General features: G+C 54.6%; 1 protein-coding gene across 1 annotated transcript; it reads left to right on the top strand.

Annotated features, from left to right (window-relative positions):
* Window positions 1-4,844: 4,844 nt before the first annotated feature.
* Window positions 4,845-18,061, top strand: Ap5z1 (adaptor related protein complex 5 subunit zeta 1). Its single transcript, XM_032886844.1, has 17 exons — window positions 4,845-4,943; window positions 7,199-7,333; window positions 7,425-7,611; window positions 8,073-8,217; window positions 8,427-8,536; window positions 9,244-9,412; window positions 10,363-10,503; window positions 10,638-10,675; window positions 10,745-10,907; window positions 12,380-12,561; window positions 14,072-14,214; window positions 14,526-14,666; window positions 15,067-15,178; window positions 15,868-15,965; window positions 16,929-17,061; window positions 17,134-17,348; window positions 17,472-18,061. Exons 1-17 carry the CDS (start codon window positions 4,903-4,905, stop codon window positions 17,740-17,742), a joined length of 2,424 nt encoding a protein of 807 aa, XP_032742735.1. The 5' UTR covers window positions 4,845-4,902; the 3' UTR covers window positions 17,743-18,061.
* Window positions 18,062-19,482: the final 1,421 nt, after the last annotated feature.

Below are 19,482 nucleotides of genomic sequence, written 5' to 3'. Positions count from 1 at the left end.
CAGGGATGTGCGCCTCAGCTCTGGTGAGAGACCCCTCATGGGGGGACATCGCATCCTGACCAGGAGCGGCAGAGTCAGCACATATGACCACAGGGTACTCCTCACTTCTGCTCAGGGTGACAGGGGCCACCTGTCCTCTCCCCAGTCTCTCAGAATACCTCTGCTTAGAAGCAATGTTGTAAAGAATAGGTCAGGTTGTTCCAAAGATCGCCACTGCAGACATGGCTTCCCTCCAGAGCAGGGCCTCCTCCGATAGCCGCTTTGGCTTTCAGGGTGGGGTGGGCAGGGCAGGGAACAGAGCGTGGAACAGAGCATGGCCAAGGCCTTCCACCTGCGGCTTCAGTCCTGGTCCCGATTTAATGATCCCTTTCATCTTGGGAGTTCTCTTGAATTCAGCATGGTTCTTGCACCCACTGGCTTGTTGGGCTCTGGGATTTTTGTTTTGTTTTGGGTTTTGTTTGTTTGGCTTTGTCCTTTGAGGTGAGAGCTAGGCCAGTGTTCTACCACTGAGCTGCACTTCCAGCCGTTTTGATTTTTTTTTTTTTTTTAACTTGAGATGGGTCTCACAAAGCTGCCCAGGCTGGCCTTGAACTCCCAGTCCTCTTGCCTCAGCTTCCTGAATCTCGAGTGATGGGCCTCCATGCTGCAATGGTCCAGTGCTGTTTGTGTTTTGTTGCTTTTTGTTTCTATACCAAAAGCTGCTACACTGGTGACAGAGCAGGGTGTGGCCTAGGTGCCCCCACAGATGGGCATGTGGCACCCACTTCCCACAGCCTATGGTTTAGACAAATTGGGACTGACCAACAGTCGTGATCCTGGGGTTGTTGCTTCTCCCTCTGCCCTCCCCATCACTCACCCCTGAAGTCACAGTGCTTGGCAAGTGGATGTTTTTCAACAACCACAGATGTTTCCTTTGAAGTAAAACACAAGCCCATTTCACTGACTTCATTAGGAAAAATAGTTCTCTACTTGTGTTTTAAAGGAGAAAAGCTCCTTGAGTGGTCCTGGCTGCTCCTCTGCTCTCTCCACTGCTCCAAACCTCCCTCTAGCAGCCTCAGCTCTGCTGCTGAGGAAGCATTCTAGAACCTACCCTCCACTGGATTGGGGCATGAGAGCCTGGGCAGGGCTGTCCCACAGATGAGGCAGAGGCACCACCTGGGCATGAGGCAGGGCAGAGGGTCCTCAGGGAGGAGTGGCCACCTAGAGGGAGAACAGCTCGGCGAGAGCTAGGGGGAGGTGAGCCTGTGGGACTGCAGGCTGAGGCCTGCCTCACCCCCATCTTAGCCCTCACAGTCTGTGCAAGCAGTGGTAAAGAGAGCTGATCCCTTAATGGAGATCGATCAATCTCTCTCTCTCTCTCTCTCTCTCTCTCTCTCTCTCTCTCTCTCTCTCTCTCTCTCTCCCTCTCTCTCTCTCTGAGAAAATACTTCTGAGAGCCTCAGTCACAATGAAAAGCAGCTTGTGTGTTTCTGTACTTGGGCTAAGCTGTCAAACACAGGCTGCCTAGGGCCCCCCGAGAAGCCCTTCCCCTAACCCCTTGTCTGCACCCCAGCCCCGCCTTGTGAGAGTTAGAGGATTAGAAGAGCCTGCTGCTTTACCTCTGGAATCCTGTTCCTGTGACTACTCACAAGGTGACCCATGTGCAGGAACCTGGGCCCCAGGAGCCTGAGTGCAGACAGTGGCCAGGCGTGGTCCACAGCCCCCGTATGTGAAGCACTTGCCACCATTAGAGCAGTCTCAGCGCTGTCCCCCAGTCCCTGGGACTGGCTGGCCCTGCTAGAATGAGCTCCATGATCCACTAAGTACTCATGTTCTCTGTCCTGTATGTATCCAAATGGCACCTTGGCTTCTGAGTCTGAATTCGCTGGTTTAGAACTTTTGTTTTTAATTGGTAAAACTGGGAATTCAAAAAGCTAACATCTTCAATTTGGTCCCTCTCTCTCATCTTCTCTTCTTAACGTCCTTCCTGAGTAGGGAGGGGCATTTGGGATCCCTGATAATATCTTAGCTCAATCCCTGGGCTGGGAAAAGGTGGTGGGGGTGGGAGGGGGGGACCCAAGCTGTTTTCCAGGTCTCTCCTTGGATTCTGCTGTGTTCTGGGCGGGGGTGGGCAGCAACGTGCACGTGCGAGGGAGGGGCTAAAGCCAATAGTGAGGTGGTTCTTTTTCTTAACTGAATGATAATTCTGTAAAAGTAATTGGGGGGAGGGTGTTCAGGGAGTATGTGTGTGTGTGTGTGTGTGCAGCGAGAGAGCATGTGTGATCTTGTTTTTTTTTTTTTTACAGTGGCTGTCAAGTATTTTCATGATATGTTTAACACGTAGTGCTTTAAAAGCAGTGGTACCCAATAAGCTGGGAATCCAAGTTGCAGAGATGGGACGTGCCCCACCTCAGTGAGCAAAGGTCCCACTCTGGAGGCAGGGGTAAGAAAGGCCTGCGGACCCACACACCAAGCAGCAACACCTGGGCGTTCATTTCAAACGGGACACAGTATTTTTTATAACAGAACCATCCTTTTTTTAAAAAAAAGTTTTGACACCTGAATGTGATTTCTAACTATTATTAGACGTTAATGTTTTAAAGCTATAACAAAGTGGAAATTTCTACTTTTCTTTTTTCATTCATTTGAACTGTTCTTTTATCTATTTGGTTGTTGTATGTGGGCGGGGAAGCTCTGTTTTCTCCTCTTAGCATTTGTTTCTATAACCAGAAATAAAAATTATATATTAAAGAGATGTACCCAAGGGTGTGAGTGGTCCCTGGGAGTGGGTGACTGTGGAGAGCACACAGATCAACAGATGGCCTGGACACACAATTCTGCTCCTGGAAGTGAGAGACCTAACCCTCAGGTGTTTCGACGCGGGAGGGAAATGACCAGGGACTCGTTTCCTTCCAAGCCTCCCAGGTGTCCAGGAAGATGGAGTCAGGGAGAGTCCTACAGGTGCCTGTGATCTGAGGACTCTCGGGTTCCCTGCCAGTTGCCTGAGCTCCCAGGATACAGAGATGGTGTACAAATGTCAAGAGCTACCCCATCTCTCCCTGACTTTTGACACAGTTTTGCTGCTGGGCCAGGGTGTGTCTGCGGGTGCCTATGTGTCTAGCTATTTGCCGGTTGGTGGCAGCTCACAGTTCCAGAGGGTTAGAGTCTGTGAGCATCCTTGCAGGGAGTGTAGCAGCAGACCAGCAGGCAGTGGGGTTGGCGCAGTAGCCGAGAGTTTACCTATTGAGACAGCAGCTACAGGACAGTTGCTAACGGGAATGCTGTGGGCACTTGACTGCAGGCCACACCTCCTGACCCTTCCCAAACAGTTCCACCAACTGGGGTCAAAGCATTCAAGTATATGTTCCCATGGGAGCCATTCTTATCCAAACCACCACCCCGTGGCTGCCTCAGTGGCCCTGGCAGACATCCTGACACTCAGCCAAGTGAGAAACAACTGACTTCTCCCTTTTTCTGTGTCCACGTTCCTGGGTGTGACTGCATATGTGTGTGCACCTCTAGAGGACAATGTCAGCTGCCGTTCCTCAGGTGATGTGTGTTCACATGTAGAGGCAGAGGCATGCACCGGCCACAGGAGATGTGAGCATATCAGAGGACAACCCTTCAGGTGCCCACCCTCACCATTACTTACACCTTGTTGGAGCCAGAATCTGTTAACCATTACATAAGCCAGGCTAGCTGGTCCTCTAGCCTCAGGAGATTCGCCCGCATCCTCCATTACAAATCCTTATATTGGGTTGGGGATTTAGCTCAGTGGTAGAGCGCTTGCCTAGGAAACGCAAGGCCCTGGGTTCGGTCCCCAGCTCGGGAAAAAAAAAACAAAAACAAATCCTTATATTGAGTTTAGCTTTTATGTGGGTTCTGGGGACACAAACTCAGCCCATCAGGCTTATGTGGCAATCATTTTCATGTACTGAGTCATCTTCCTTGCCCTACCTTATTCTTTGAGACAGAGTCTTTCATTGGCCTGGGACTTGCCAAGTAAGCTAGGCTGGCTGGCCAGCCAGCAAACCCCAGGGATACTCCAATCTCCGCTTACCCAGTGCTGGGATGACAAGTGTGGGCTTTATTTTTACATGGTCACCCAGGATTGGAACTCAGGAACTCATGCTCGCTTGATCGATTGAGCTGTCTCCACCTCTGCCCGTTTCTCTCTGAAGCGCCTTGCTTATTCTAGGTCATGGGCACTAGCAAGAGCTGGAAAAACACTGGTCCAAATGCCCTTTCCCACCGTGACAGGGCCTCAGTCTACTATCAGTTCCTTTTTTCTGCGTGTGAAATAGGTACCCACCTCCCAACCCAAATGGGTGAATGGTGCCAGAGCCTCGTCTCAAAATCCAAGGCTAGCAAGACACTAGTTACTTTTGCAGTAGAGCGCCTAACAGAGTTTACAAAACGTGTCTGCCACACAGCTTTTGCTAAGGATGTTCTCTACCACCAAGTCACGCCCCCATCCCCTCACTGGGGTAAATCTAGGTAGGCACCCTATTGCTAAACTATGTGCCTAGTCTCTCCAAGACTAGAGTCTACCACTAGCAGTTCCGGGGTCAAAGGAAACTGTTCCGGGGCCGAGAGCTCTGGGCTCCAAGGACCAGGACCACGGTCCCATGGCTCCCAGCTGCTGGCTGACGTGGATAAAAGCCCGGGAGATGAGCTGTACGTTTCGGCCAAGGCCTCCTTCCGCAGGACCGGAAGTTGGTCTGTCCCTAGTGGGGGATTCGCCCACGTGGTGTGGCACAGGAAGCCGGCAGCTAAGGCTCCAGATTCTCCCACGTGATGCAGCTAGGAGGTGGGACGAAAGAGGAAGGGAAACACAGCTCGGTCACGTGACATGCCACGTGACACGATCCCGGAAGCCCGCGACAACATTTCGGTCGCCGGTGGGCTTGGGGCTGTGGCGGCATGTTCTCGGCGGGCGCGGAGAGTCTGCTGCACCAGGCCAGGTCTGCGGATCTGGGGCCGGGGGCACGGGGCGTGAGACGAAGCTGGGGAGGATGGGGGAGGCGGTGGTCCCGCTGCGTAGCTCGGGCCCCGTGTGGCAACGAGTCCTGGGCTCAGGGTGGCCTTCGTGGAGTGTGAGGCACAGGACCCAGCCAAGGAATCCTCCCCATCGTGTCTGGGGCTATGCCAGTGCTGGTTCTGGCGCTCAGCGTCTAGGTTGCGCCTTCCTTCCCAACTAGCTAGTCCAATGGTATGTAATTAAACGAAACGACTAGCAGAAACCCAGACCTGATGCATTTGGTAAACCTCAAATGCAAAGGGACAAGTCTGGACTCAGCTGGGCCACTCGTGGGGAAAGATTAGAATGGATAAGGTCTCTGGGATCTCCGGGAGCTAGCGCAAGTCTGGGGTCTACGAACTCGGAGACAGAACTCCGAAGACAGAGGGGCTTAATAGGTAAATGCGCTTGCTGCCAAGCCTGACTCCTTCGATTCGACCCCTGGGGCCCTCGTGGAGGAAGGAGAAAATCAAGTCCAGTAAGTTGTCGTCTTCTGCACCCCAACATGCGCATACATAAAGTAATAAAGAAATAAAGACAGTTCTCTTAAGATCTATTAAGAAAATGGTGACCCAGCCACACGTCCGCCCACAGCCCTCCTTGCCTTCAGTAATGGGTGGATAGTTCTCATTTTAAAGCAGTGTGTTGGGGTTGGGGATTTAGCTCAGCGGTAGAGCGCTTGCCTAGGAAGCGCAAGGCCCTGGGTTCGGTCCCCAGCTCCGAAAAAAAGAACCAAAAAAAAAAAAAAAAAAGCAGTGTGTTCCATGGGGACTTCTTCATGCTAACACAAAAATAGTGTCATCCTATCTCATAGCGTATGTGGTTTATCACTCTGCCCCCATTGGGCACAACCCTGGGCCAGTTTGTTCTGTAGGTTCCTTAATATGACCCTGGGTGGAGGATGTAGGAAACAGCCAGCTGGGGTGGTGGGAAGCTATCGGAGAACGTCCTGCAGCCTTCACAGACTTCTAGGACATGCAGTAGCTACGGAGAGAGGCCACCTGTCAGTCTTCCAATTCCTAGGGGCCAAGTTCAAGCATCTGACAGGCAGGTCCAAAATGTGGGCAGTCTGCAGACTGTCAGCCCTGTCAGGAGACCTCTCCTCCTCAGCGCCCACAGGCAACTGATCCATCCATCCATCCATCCATCCATCCATCCATCCATCCATCCATCCATCCACATTAGCTGAGACAGAATCTTACTGTGTGGCCCCTATAATTATGTAGGCCAAGCTGGCCTCAGACTCACAGAGATCCATCTGCCTCTGCCTCCCAAGTGCTGGCATTATAGGTCCTTGCCACCACACCGGGCAATTCCTTCATCATTTCAGGCCTTTTCGTTGTGGTGCTGGGGTTGGAACCTGGGGCCACATGCATGTAGGCAGGCGCTCTTTCCCCCTCTTTTCCTTGCTGTTAAGCTTGGAATAAAAGCAAGGAAACCCATTTCCACACTGAAGCCTGGTTCAGTCCCAGAGTATCTGCATTAGGCCAGTGATGTATCAGGCTCCCTTTACACTCTGCTGTGATCTCTTCAGTATAGAAGCTTTACACTGCTCTTCTCACAAGGCTCCCTGAAGCCGGGTTGAAAGACAGCTTTCAACAGGCGTGAGTGCTAGCAATGGAGCTCTTACTGTGTGCAAGGCCCTGGGGGAGGGGGAGCCAGGCATGGTTGTGCGCACCCACACACCTTGGGAGCGCACAAGGAATGGGGATTAAAAGTTTGAGTCTGGGCTATGTAGTAAGTTGAAGGTTAGCCAACCTGGGCTACATAGCAAGACTCTCTAAGAGAGGAAGAGAGGCAACTTGAACTAAATATTCTTGACTTTTGAAAGGTTCATAAAACCTTTTACTGGTGCATGGAAGCCGAGGCAGGAGGATTGCTGCAAGCTCCAGGCTAGCCTGGGCTACAAAGCGAGGCCCCGTCTCAAAGAAGAATAGAAACCTTAAAACAGAGTTTTCTTTTTGTCATGGGAGCAACAGAGCAAAGCTGTATGCCTCACCATTAAGGGGTATCACCAGGAAACTGGGAATGCCGCATCTCAGTTCCAGGGGAGGAACCTGTCTGTACCCCAGTTCCTATCAATCCACCCCCAGGCACTGTGAGCCTGGGTGCTGCTCCCTGCTTTCTCTGTGCTGCGTAGGGACAGTCCCCAGCTGGGGATGTGGATTAGCAGCACTGTGGTCCCCCTTCCTTCCTCAGGGAGATCCAGGATGAGGAGTTGCAGCGCTTCTGCTCCAGGGTCACTAAGCTGCTTCAGGAAGCCCCAGGGCCGGCCACTGTGGATGCCCTACAGAGACTCTTCCTCATAGTCTCAGCCACCAAGTATCCCCGGAGGTGAGTGGGCAGCCCTGCTTTGGGTCCCTGTGCATCTGCCAGCCAGCTTCCCTGGGATGCCAGTGTACTGGACATAGGTCTCACCTTCCAGGCTGGAGAAGGCGTGTGTGGACCTGTTGCAGACCACTCTCTGCTTGCCCACAAGCCCTGAGCAGCTCCAGGTCCTCTGTGCTGCTATCTTGAGAGAGATGTCGCCTTTTAATGACCTGGCCCTGTCCTGTGATCACACCCAAAACACCCGGCAGCTTAGCCTTGTGGCCTCTGTGCTCTTGGCCCAGGTAATGCAGTTGCCACCGTTGGGGGTAGGGTAGGAAAGGGGTGAGTGGAGTCTGTTTCTGGTGGTTCTGGGGGTCTTAGGAATACAGCAAGCTGGTTTGTGTCCCTCCATGTACTGTCAGCTCGATGCCCATTCCCTTGGATGGTCTAATGATTATCTCAAGTGTGCATAGCCCCCTGCCCTCTCCCATCTCATGCACATGAACACACATACTCGAATGTGCACACACACACACACACACACACACACACACACACACACACACACACACACACTAGGTCTCTGTTGGTATCTAAATCTGACTTTAGAGCCTGGGCTGCCCTTCTGATATTCTCCGAACTTGGAGAGAGGCTACAGTGTACTTTCCTGACGCTCTCTGGGCTTGAACTCAGGTCCGTGAGCGGGTAAGGCACTCGATTTATCAGCTGAGCCATGTCCTCAGCGCCCTGTCCTGCTTTGAAGGGAGACAGGAAAGGAGAGATCAGACAAGTGAGCCAACGCATCTTCAAGATCCTGGAGAACCGGCAGCCTGAGGGGCCCAGTGTCAGGCCCCTCCTCCCCGTCCTGTCCAAGGTCATTGGCCTTGCCCCAGGCATCCTCGTGGAAGGTACTGGATGCTTCTTTCCAAGAAAGCCTTCTTGGCTCCTTTCCCACTGCGACTGTAGTATAGGGTGTGGTGGAGGGAGGGTCGAGCTTACCAGGTTAGACCCACGGTGTTGGGTTCTCTTGAGCACCAATTTCTCTTGAACAAACTCAGCACCGCCTGGGAGTCTGGGGGTTTAACTTCCCCCCACTGTACCCCTTCCCTTCCCACAGACCAGACCAACCTGCTCAGCAAAAGGCTGGTAGACTGGCTCCGCTACGCCAGCATCCAGCAAGGGCTTCCATATTCAGGGGGCTTCTTCTCTACGCCCAGGACCCGGCAGGTGAGTCCCCACTGCCTCGGGACCCCGGGGAGTTGAAACCACAGAAGCTCCGTCACAGCTGGGTATGTGGCTAGCCCTTGGCTAGCACGCATGAGGCCCTTGGCTCAAGCCCCAGCACCGCGTAGACTGAGCGCAGTGGTGCACCCCTCTAACGGTCGTGCACATCTGTAATGCTGGTCCACACCTGGAGCAAGAGAATCAGGATTTCAGAGTCATCTTTGGCTACATAGCAAATGCAAGGACGGACTGATGTACAAGAGACTGTGTCATTTCTGATAGAGCTCCCTCTGTCCCACACGTGGGTACCACACGTAGCCAGTCTCACCAGGCAGGGTCCTGTGGATGCCATATGTCCTTCCTCTTGGTTCCAATGAGACCTCTCCTTGCTGTCCCCACCTCAGAGTGGACGGGTGTCCTGGGATTGGGGTGGCGGTACGCTTTGCGTCTGGCCAGCCCTAGCTTGTGTGGCTCCTGCTCAGCGCACTGCATGACACACGTCTGCACTGGAGTCAGAATCGTGTCTCTAGGTGTTGGGGTAGGCCGGCCTGGATCTCGGGTGCAGGTGCATCTTGTGTACCACCTTGGGAGAGGGTGGGGACTGCAGGCTTCTGGGCCATGCTGGAGCACACAGCCTCACATGACTTCTGTCCTCCTGAGTAGTTTATGGGCCCAACGACTCATCCCCAGCCCTGTGCTTCCTCCCACAGCCAGGTCCCATCACCGAGGTGGATGGAGCAGTGGCTTCTGACTTCTTCACGGTACTCTCCACGGGCCAGCACTTCACAGAGGACCAGTGGGTGAACATGCAGGCCTTCTCCGTGCTGAGGAAATGGTTGCTGCACAGCGGCCCCGAGGACCCTGGCAGCCCAGATGCAGGTGCACCTGGGATGGGACAGGGCACTGAGGGGTAGGGAGCACAAGTACACTATGGCTTGGGGACAGGCAGAGACGGTGGGCAGGAGGCACTGTGCCCTACACTGTCGCCTAGATGGACACCACAGGTGTCTGTAGGCCGAGCAAGGTGTGCGATGGTTTGGAGGCCAGCAACAGGGCCCGCTGACCCCAGGAAGAACCAGTGCCATTTGTAGGCGTACCGGTGTCTCCACAAGGTGCTGCAGTGTTCCCAGAGAGCCAGGCGGGTCCTCCAGGGCAGTACCCCAGGCCCATCTGATCCCGCACCATCTGTAGACTTGGAGTATAGAGTCAGACCGAGCCTCTCATGGTGGTGTGTGCCTACGAACCCAGCACTTGGGAGGTGAAGGCAGGAGGATCAAGGGTTCAAAGTCAGTCTCAACTACATAGTGTGGAACCTGTGTTGAGACCCTGTCTCAGAAACAACAGAAAACAACACAAAGGGTAGTGATACCTATCATGCCAGCAACTTTGGACCCTGAGGCAGGAGGATTATAAGTTTGAGATCAGCCTCAGCTACACCACAAGACCTTGTTTTGTTTTGCTTTTAAGAATTATTTATTTATTATATATGAGTACACCATTGCTCTCTTCATGCACCCCAGAAGAGGGCATCGGATCCCATTACAGGTGGTTGTGAGCCACCATGTGGTTGCTGGGAACTGAACTCAGGACCTCGGGAAGAGCAGTCGGTGCTCTTAACCACTGAGCCACCTCTCCAGCCCAAGACTTGTTTTCATACACTGAAAACGAAACAGAAAAGCCAATCAGCAGCCCAGGCAGATGTGGGCACCTGGCACTGAGTGACAGCAGCCTCATGCCTCTGACCTTGAACACTGGGGGGGCTGCCAGAGCATGTCCTCTGCCAGTCTGTCCGTCCACCCAGGGGCATCAAGGTGTCTTTTCTCCTACAGATGACAAGTCAGAGCTGGAGGGCTCCATGCTGTCTGTGCTCTCCGCGGCCTCCACTGCCAGCCGGCTGCTGCCCCCTCGGGAGCGGCTGAGGGAGGTGGCCTTTGAGTACTGCCAGCGCCTGTTGGAGCAGAGTAACCGGAGTGAGTCCCCAGGCTGCCGACACCTGGCCCCGTCCCACACGGCCGTCCAGGGTGGACTCTGGTCACACGACTGCCCACGGCCGCAGCCTTACGCTCGTGGGCTGTTTAGAGACAGCTGGCTCTCTCTGTTCCAGGAGCGCTGAGGAAGGGGGACTCGGACCTACAGAAAGCCGTAAGTAGGCTGCAGGGTAGCTGGGGCGGGTGCTGCCTGGACCCATGACAGAGCGCAGTGTCCCCGCAGTGCCTGGTGGAAGCTGTGTTGGTGCTAGATGTGCTGTGCCGGCAGGACCCCTCCTTCCTTTATCGTACCCTCTCCTGCCTGAAGCCACTGCACAGGAGGCTGGGCGAAGACCCTGGCAGCGAGCGGGCTCTGGTGCCTCTTGCCCAGTTCTTCCTGAACCACGGTGAGTCTGGGTGCACGGGAAACAGACCACAAAGACCAGGGTCTTCCGCACTTAGAGGCTATCATATTCATGTTTTTGTTTTGTTTTATTTATTGGTAGTGCTGGGTATGGAACCCAGGTCCTTCTCATACTAGACAAGTGTGTCTGCCGAGCCACACCCAGCCCCTCACTGGGGGATTCTAGGCAGGGGCTCTACCACTGAGCCACACCCCAGCCCCTCACTGGGGGATTCTAGGCAGGGGCTCTACCACTGAGCCACACCCAGCCCCTCACTGGGGGATTCCAGGGGCTCTACCACTGAGCCACACCCCAGCCCCTCACTGGGGGATTCTAGGCAGGGCTCTACCACTGAGCCACACCCCAGCCCCTCACTGGGGGATTCTAGGCAGGGGCTCTACCACTGAGCCACACCCCAGCCCCTCACTGGGGGATTCTAGGCAGGGGCTCTACCACTGAGCCACGCCCCCAGACCCTCACTGGGGGATTCTAGGCAGGGGCTCTACCACTGAATTTTATTCCCAGCCCCTCACTGGGGGATTCTAGGCAGGGGCTCTACCACTGAGTTTTATTCCCAGCACTCTTTGTATTTTGATTGCTTTGTTTTATTGTTGGTTGGTTGGTTGGTTGTTTTGGTTTTTCTCCTGTGTAACTTTGGGTAACCTAGAACTCATGGAGACCCATCTGCCTTGTCTCCCAGGTACTGGGCTTAAGAGTGTGCCACCACACCCAGTGTCTTAGTGTGTCTGTTGTTGTAATGAAACACCATGACCAAAACAGCAAGTTGGGGAGGAAAGAGTTTATTTGGCTTACACTTCCAGATCGTAGTCCATCATTGGAGGAAGTCAGGGCAGGAACTTAAGCAGGGCTGGAACCTGGAGGCCGGAGCTGATGCAGAGGCCATGGAAAGGCGCTGCTTACTGGCTGGTTATCCGTGGCTTGTTCAGTCTGCCTTCTTAGAGAACCCAGGACCCACTGTGGGCTGGGCCCTCCCCCATTCATCACTCATGAGGAAATCCCTCACAGCTGGGTCTCACGGAGGCATTTTCTCCATTAAGGCTCCTTCCTCTGATGACTCTAGCTTGTGTCAAGTCTGACACACAGACCAGCCAGTACACCCAGCCTCCCTTTATTTTGGAATGGGTTCTTACAGTGTTGCCCAGGCTGTTCTTGAACTTGTGATTCTTCTGTTCAGCGTCCAGAATAACTGAGATTATAGTTCTGTGCCAAGCTCAGGACTCTAATGTATCATGGGCCCATGGAAGTGAAAAGTTGAGGCCTGCCACCTTCCTGACAGTGCCCCTGTGGTTTGTGCTCTGACCTCAGGGAGGTGGCAACGTCTCTGAAGACTCATGCAGCCCTGGAGGCTCGGCCAGGCTGGCTGAGCTCTGGCCTAGAGTAGGAATCCTTATCCTGCGTCACTGCAGATCTATTGCTGTAGGTCCTAATGCATGGTGGTGTCTGCTGTCTTTCAGGGGAGGCGGCCGCCATGGATGCAGAAGCCATCTACGCGCAGCTGCTAGGCAGTCTCCCGTCCGAGCGCTTCCACAGCCCGACTCTGGCCTTCGAGGTCATACACTTCTGCACGCACAACCTGGCTCTGTTCGACCCCCACTTTCTCAGCCTTCTCCGGATGAGCTTCCCGAATCTATTCAAGGCATGTGTGGGCTTCATTGGGTGTGGGGTTAGGGGTTCCCTCTTAAGTTGATTTCAGTTTGGGGTGTGGTGAGGCATGGGCCTAGGGGTTCCCATGTATCATGGCATCCAGAGTTATCTCGGGCAGCCACCTGGAAACCAGAGCAGGTGCTTCACACGTGTAATCTCAGCACAGGGGAGGTGGAGCCAAGGATCAGAAGTAGGAGTTCAAGGCCTGCTTTGGTTACATAGCAGTTCCAGGCCATCCTGGGCTACATGACACCCTGCCTCCAAAAGCAAACAAAGCCAGATGTGATGCAGTGGTGCACAGCTGTAATGCCAGCACTCAGGAGACTGAGGCATGGGGATTTCGAAGTGTTTGAGGCCAGCCTGGTCTACAGAAGAGCTTAGGCTATACAACAAAAACAGCAAACAACAAAAAGAAAAACCTAGGCGCTGGAGAGATGGCTCAGTGGTTAAGGACACTGGCTGCTCTTGCAGAGGACCTGCATAGGGAATCACACAACCATCTGTAACTCTAGTCACAAGGCATGTAGTGCCCTCTTCTGACCTCTATAGGCACCTTGTGCAACCCACTAGCTCTGTGTGTGTGTGTGTCTGTCTTGTCTGTCTGTCTGTCTGCTGGGCATGCATGTATTCGTGTACATGAGTCTAGGTGTATGTGTGTGGAGATGATAGCACAAACTTGGGTGCTGGGTTTTACCCTCCACCTTGTTGGTTGAGACCGGTTCTCCGTTTGCTAACCTGCATATGCCAGGCTAGTTGGCCCGTGGCCTTCCTGGGACTCTTGTCTGCCTCCTTGCAGTAGGAGCACTGGAGTCTCGATCATGTGCTACCCAGTGCAGTTTTACGTGGGTTCTGGGGGTTTGGACTTAGAGCCTCGATTTTTATCACATTAATCATGTCCTCCCCTCTTTGGAAACAGAATCTCACTTTACTGGGAGCTCACGGGTGTGCCTAGACTGAATGGCCATCCAGGCCCAGTAACGTACGGTCTCTGCCTCCCCAGCACTGGGGTTTTGGGTGCACACTACCGTGTGCTTTTACAGATCCTTCTGCCTGTCAGCAGTCACCTTACTCTCCGAGCCACCTCCCTACCCCAAGACTCCTTTTCCTAAAGAAAACAAGTAATGGCCACCTTTATTGCTGGCACAAAATTGACTGCAAAAGAAGAAACAAAGTAGCAGATGTGACCAGAGAGGTGACTCTAGCTAGTAAAGACACTTGCTGCGAGACCTGGCAGTCAGAGTTGTGTCCCTGCAACCCACGTGGTAAACAGAGACAACCTTTGGCGTCCACTGATGTGTACGCGTGCACACGCTCACATTAGCAATAGTAAGTAAAACATGCGCCATAGCCAAAGGCAGACAGCCTCGTCACAGGCCGTGGGGGACGGGGGAGGCGTGTCCCTCTACACAGCGTCTGTGCTGTGAGTGGGCAGTAGGAGGCCACCGGATGAGGCCATGCCAGCTAGCATCCTCTCGCCTGCTGAGCCATTGTGTACCCTGCAGTTCCTGGCTTGGAACAGCCCTCCGCTCACAGCCGAGTTTGTGGCACTCCTCCCTGCTCTCGTGGATGCCGGCACCGCTGTGGAGATGTTGCATGCCCTGCTTGACCTGCCCTGTCTGACTGCTGCCCTGGACCTACAGCTCAGGTGAGCCCACTCTGGCCTGCTCAGCCCTGTCCCCTCCCACGCACCTGGGCACTAGCGCTGCTCCTTAGTTCTCCCGATCCCCCAGCCCTGGCTTTAGCCCACAGAAGTACATCTCTGGGCCATTTGCCATCCGGAGTAGCCCCTGAGCCCCTGGCCTCCTCAGCACAGCCATGTCCATCAAAGGGAGCCTCCCATGTTCTGTACGGAGTCGTTCCCCATCCCCGAAAGCCAGTGCCCCGACATCAAGTCAAATAGGGCTATGGGCGACTTGTGCTAAGAGTTTCGTCCCAGCCTAGCCTCTGTCCTCTTAGGTCCACACAGACCCCGTCGGAAAGGCCGCTTTGGGATGTCTCCCTCAGGGTCCCTAGCTGCCTGGAGGCCTTCCAGGACCCACAGTTCCAAGGACTTTTCCGGCACCTGCTTCGCACCAAGGCCAGCGGCTCCACCGAGAGGTGGGGTTCTATGCCAGAGACTGGGCTGTATCTTCTCAGCCTCAGCCCGAGGAGACAGCCATGGTCCCCATCACTACTGCCCTGGGCATTGGGGCTGGGAGGGGCTTCTGGGCTCTACTCATTGACCCAGCCCTCATTTAGAGCTGTGAGCAGTCCACTATCCAAGCAGGAAAACTAATACCTAGATATTCTGGGGAGTGGGAGGACCTCGGCAGGCCCTTGCTGGCCTGTCCCTGGCTCTGCTGTCCTGGGAGCCCCTGACATCTCTGGTCTCCTCAAGTCCCAAGGAGCATGTAATCCCAAGGAGTGAGTGAACCATGACCTCCTGCAGCCGGCCACAGTATCCCTCCAGGAAGGAACTGAGGGTGGGCCAGCACTCAGTAGGCCCATTTGTCCCCAGACTGACGCCACTTCATCAGGTGCTGAAGCCCATGGCCAGCTGTGCCCGGGTAGCCCAGTGCGCGGAGGCAATACCCGTCTTGCTCCAGGCTTTCTTCTCGGCCGTGACCCAGGTGAGCCCATCACCCAGGTGCCCTCCTCCATAGGCGTCACATAGTCAAGAGGGACCGGACCCCCCAGGAGGTTTGTCCTGCTGCACTCTCCATGGCTTCTCTGAGTAAGACAGGGAAAGGGCTGTTCACAGTCAGCCTCAGGACAGGGCGGGCACTTGAGGCTGGCAGCATAAGCTAGAGCCAGGACAGCGTGTGTCCCAGCACCCCACCACAGCCCAGTGGTTCCCTCCTGGCTGCATGTCCACAGGTCAGGTGACTAGAAGCCCACAGAACCCCTTGAGGTAGTCTAGCAACAGAATGGGCAGTTCAGGGTCACTCAGCAAGACAAGGCAGAGCCTTGGCCTCAGGGAACAGGCTTTTTAAATTTACTCTTGTTTGTTTGTTTGTTTGTTTTTGAGACACCACCTCTCTGTATAACCCTGCTAGTCTGGGGTTCACCACATGGACCAGACTGGCCTCATAAACTCAGACCTGCCTCCCTCTGTCCGTCTCCCAAGTGCTGGGGTTAAAGGTGTGCACCCCACAGCCTGCAACATAGCGGGGTTCTAAAGGGCAGCTGCAGGGCAAGAGCCAGGCCGGGGCCTCTGCGTCCTCGCCCAGCCCCGGGTGCTGGGGAAGGCAGCCAGGGAGGGAGGAGCTCCACCCCGTCGTGCTGCTCAAGACCGAGCCAGTTCTGTTCTTGACCCCAGACTGCCGACGGGCCCCTCGTCAGCCAGCTGGCACTGCTGCTCCTGGAGAGAAGTGACTCCCTCTACCCAGTCCCTCAGTATGAGGCCTGTGTGCACAGGTAGGCTCACAGCCTGGCAGGGTCACAGTGCCCATGGCGCACACAGACCAGCTCTGTGTCTCCCGTCCTGCTCACAGGCTGGGGGCCTGAGCACTGGCCCTGCCGACTACCAGTTCCTCTACCAGCCTGCATTTCATCCTCCATTAAGAACATTCTAGTGGCTTCCCTCCTCCAAGATGTGTCCTTTCAGATTGGCTCGTGTCTCTGTTGTACATGGTCCTGTCCACTGAGGTGGGTCTCAGTCATGACCCCAACCATGACATTATTTTATTGCTACTTCATGACTATAGTTTTGCTACTGTTGTGAATGGTGACATATCTGACATACAGGATACCTGATACGTGACCCACAGGTTGAGAACCACTGCTTTAGGGGGGTTATTCACACACATACATACCTGTGCTGGGGATTAAGCCTAAGGCCACCTGAATGTTAGACAAGTGCTCCTACCACTGAGCCACGCCCCAGCCCCCTCACTGGGGGATTCTAGGCAGGGGCTCTACCACTGAGCCACGCCCCAGCCCCCTCACTGGGGGATTCTAGGCAGGGGCTCTACCACTGAGCCACGCCCCCAGCCCCTCACTGGGGGATTCTAGGCAGGGGCTCTACCACTGAGCCACGCCCCAGCCCCTCACTGGGGGATTCTAGGCAGGGGCTCTACCACTGAGCCACGCCCCCAGCCCCTCACTGGGGGATTCTAGGCAGGTGCTGTACTCTTCATTTATGGTAGCTCCACTCCAACCCAGGCTCTCCTAGACTCACAGCATCCCTCCTTCCTCACTCTCAACTAGCCTAGAATTCAGGCCATCATGTCCCCGTGGAGTGAAAGGTTCCCTATGGGTGGCAAGTTTTATCTTCCTGACTTCAGCCAGGTGCTCCTGACTCTCCTGCTCCCGTTGGGTAGGCTGGGGTCAGGCCTGCCCCAAGTACACAGCCTCACAGGGTTCCCACTCTCCTCACAGGGTGCTGAGCTCCCAGCTCCTGGTGCTGTGTAAGCTGAAGCCATCACTGGTGGTGGAACTGTCCCGAGAGCTTCTAGAGTTCGTGGGGAGCGTGAGCAGCATCCGCAGCCGAGCCAGCATGTTCACCTGTGTGGTAAGTGCACGCCGCCCTCCCACCATCCAACAGGAAGCCCTGGTGCCTGCTGACCCTCTGCTCTGGGCTTAGGTGTGGGCCATTGGCGAGTATCTGTCGGTGACCTGCGACAAGAGGTGCACAGCAGAGCAGATCAACAAGTTCTTTGAAGCCCTGGAAGCCCTGCTGTTTGAAGTCACCCAGTCCCGCCCCTCAGCCGACTTGCCCTGCTGCCCCCCAGAGCTGGTCACTGCACTCATGACCACATTGACCAAGCTAGCCTCCCGGAGCCAAGACCTGATCCCAAGGTACCCAGCTAGGAAGCACAGAGAGGAACCCGGGGGGATGGGGTGGGGAGGGAGGGCAGCTCTTGGGTGCTTTGGGGGAACTGACTCTTGGCAGCTAAGGACCTGAGACCCTCTCTTGCCCAGGGTGTCACTGTTCCTGTCAAAAATGCGGACCCTGGCCCAGAACCCAGCCACCAGCTCTATGCACAGTGAGGAGGATACAGAATCCATCCGGATCCGGGCTACAGAGCTGCTAACCCTACTGAAGATGCCCAGTGTGGCCCAGTTTGTGTTCACACCCACCGTGGGCGTGTGCCAGCCCCGCTACCACCAAGACACCAACGTGGCCCTGCCTCTGGCTCTGCGTACGGTCAGCCGACTGGTGGAGAAGGAGGCTGGCCTCTTGCCAGGTTGAAGGGACAGTCACCGCCTGAACAGTGGCTTCAGCTGAAGAGCCTGGGCAGTCGATGATAATAGAGCTCAGCTGCAGGCTTGGGTAGCTCGTGAGGAGCAGGAGGGAGGCGGACATGGCTGTGAGGTTGGGGTCACCAGCCCCTGGGTATGAGTCATCCCTCCTTGTCTCTGTGGCTGGCTGTAATCAGCCCTGACAGCTGATAAGTGACTGAGTGTTACTTCCTAGGCCGAGCACAAATGGCCTGGTCTGCTGCTGCTGTTACTCATTTCTGAACTTGGGGGCAGGGAGCAGTGTAGGAAAAATAAAGTGTAAAAAATGATGTATGCTGGGCAATGGGGGCACACGCCTTTCATCCCAGTACTCAGGAGAAACAGAGACCGGCAGATCTGAGTTTGAGGCCAGCCTGGTCTACAGAGGGAGCGCCATGACAGCCAGGGCTACACAGAGAATCCCTGTCTCAAAAAATTAAAAAAAGAAAAAAAACGAATTAATATTTATGTGTAGGTGTTTGCACACACCACAGCGCACACGGGGAAATGAGGAGACGACTTTGGTGGTCAGTTCTCTCCTTCAGCCATGTGGGTCCTGGCTGATTGCCTGGCTCTGACAAGTGCCTTTACCTACAGAGCCATTTTACCTGTCCCCAAGTAAACTTCCAACGCTGTGTACAGCCCAGACCTCTCTGCCCTCCTCAGGCTGGGAGATCGCCAGGGAGCCTGACGATGGTCGGCTGCCCTTCCCACCCTGCCCTCTGTGGAGGGAGGTCCCTGGGTCTCCTGTTTGCTTCCTGTGTTCTTGATGTGACAGAAATAACACGCACTGGAGCTGAAGCTTTGCCACAAAGCCCTACATTCAATCCCCAGTGTAACATGGTGATGCATACTGTAATCCCAGAAGGTAGAGGCAGGAAGGTCAGAAGTTCAAGGTCAGCCTAGGCTACAAAAGAAATTGGGCTGGGAAGACTTCGCAGCACATAAAAGTCCTTTCCCTGATGACACAGGGTTGTCCCCTAGATCACATGTGTGAAGCCACGGATCATGGTGTGTGTGTGCACCTGTGGAGACTGCATCAAAGCTCAAAGGCTTGCTAGAGCAGTGGAAGGACAAAATGGAAGGCAAGAACCAACTCTCAACGCATGCTGTGCCTTGGTCACACGAGACATTTTAATCTAAATAAAGCTCAAGGTGTATTCATGAGGGTGCAATGCCTTCTGGGTCCACCTGCAAGTGGTGTTTGCCTAATTATGCTGCTTCCTAAATTTAAGGATATGGGAAGGCTGGACTCGGGGGGCTCTTATGTGCTCCTGTAGCCCTGCACAGAAGCATCCAGGTCTCCTGGTGCTCAAGCCCTGCTTGAGCCTTTGTGATTTTCCTGAGCCCTGGGCAGTTAGTTCTTCAGGAGCTTTTCAGGTACTGACAGTGCATGGCCACTAGATGGCGGCGCCACACCGCTCTTGCTGCGCACACACGCCTTTGGCCCCACCCACAGCTCTCACTCTCTGCTTCTGGGTTCTGCCTTGTGGCTGGAACTCCTTAAGGGAAAATTGAATTTAGGCTCCAGGTGAGGTCTATGGCTACGTGGGGTGCTCCTACCGAAGCCACAGGGATACTAAAGCCAATGTGGGCCTCATGTTCGGGGAAATTTGTTTGTTGCCACTAGACCTGCTGTGTCCTGACCAAACTCCCTCCCCCAGTTGACCCTGGACAGATGTGCTCAGTAAGTTCCCTCTGAGGGCAGGCT

Source organism: Rattus rattus, chromosome 16, assembly GCF_011064425.1.
Source record: "Rattus rattus isolate New Zealand chromosome 16, Rrattus_CSIRO_v1, whole genome shotgun sequence".
Lineage (NCBI taxonomy): Eukaryota > Metazoa > Chordata > Mammalia > Rodentia > Muridae > Rattus > Rattus rattus.
The sequence above is the reverse complement of the archived record's forward strand: the minus strand, read 5'-3'. Positions and strand labels throughout refer to the sequence as shown.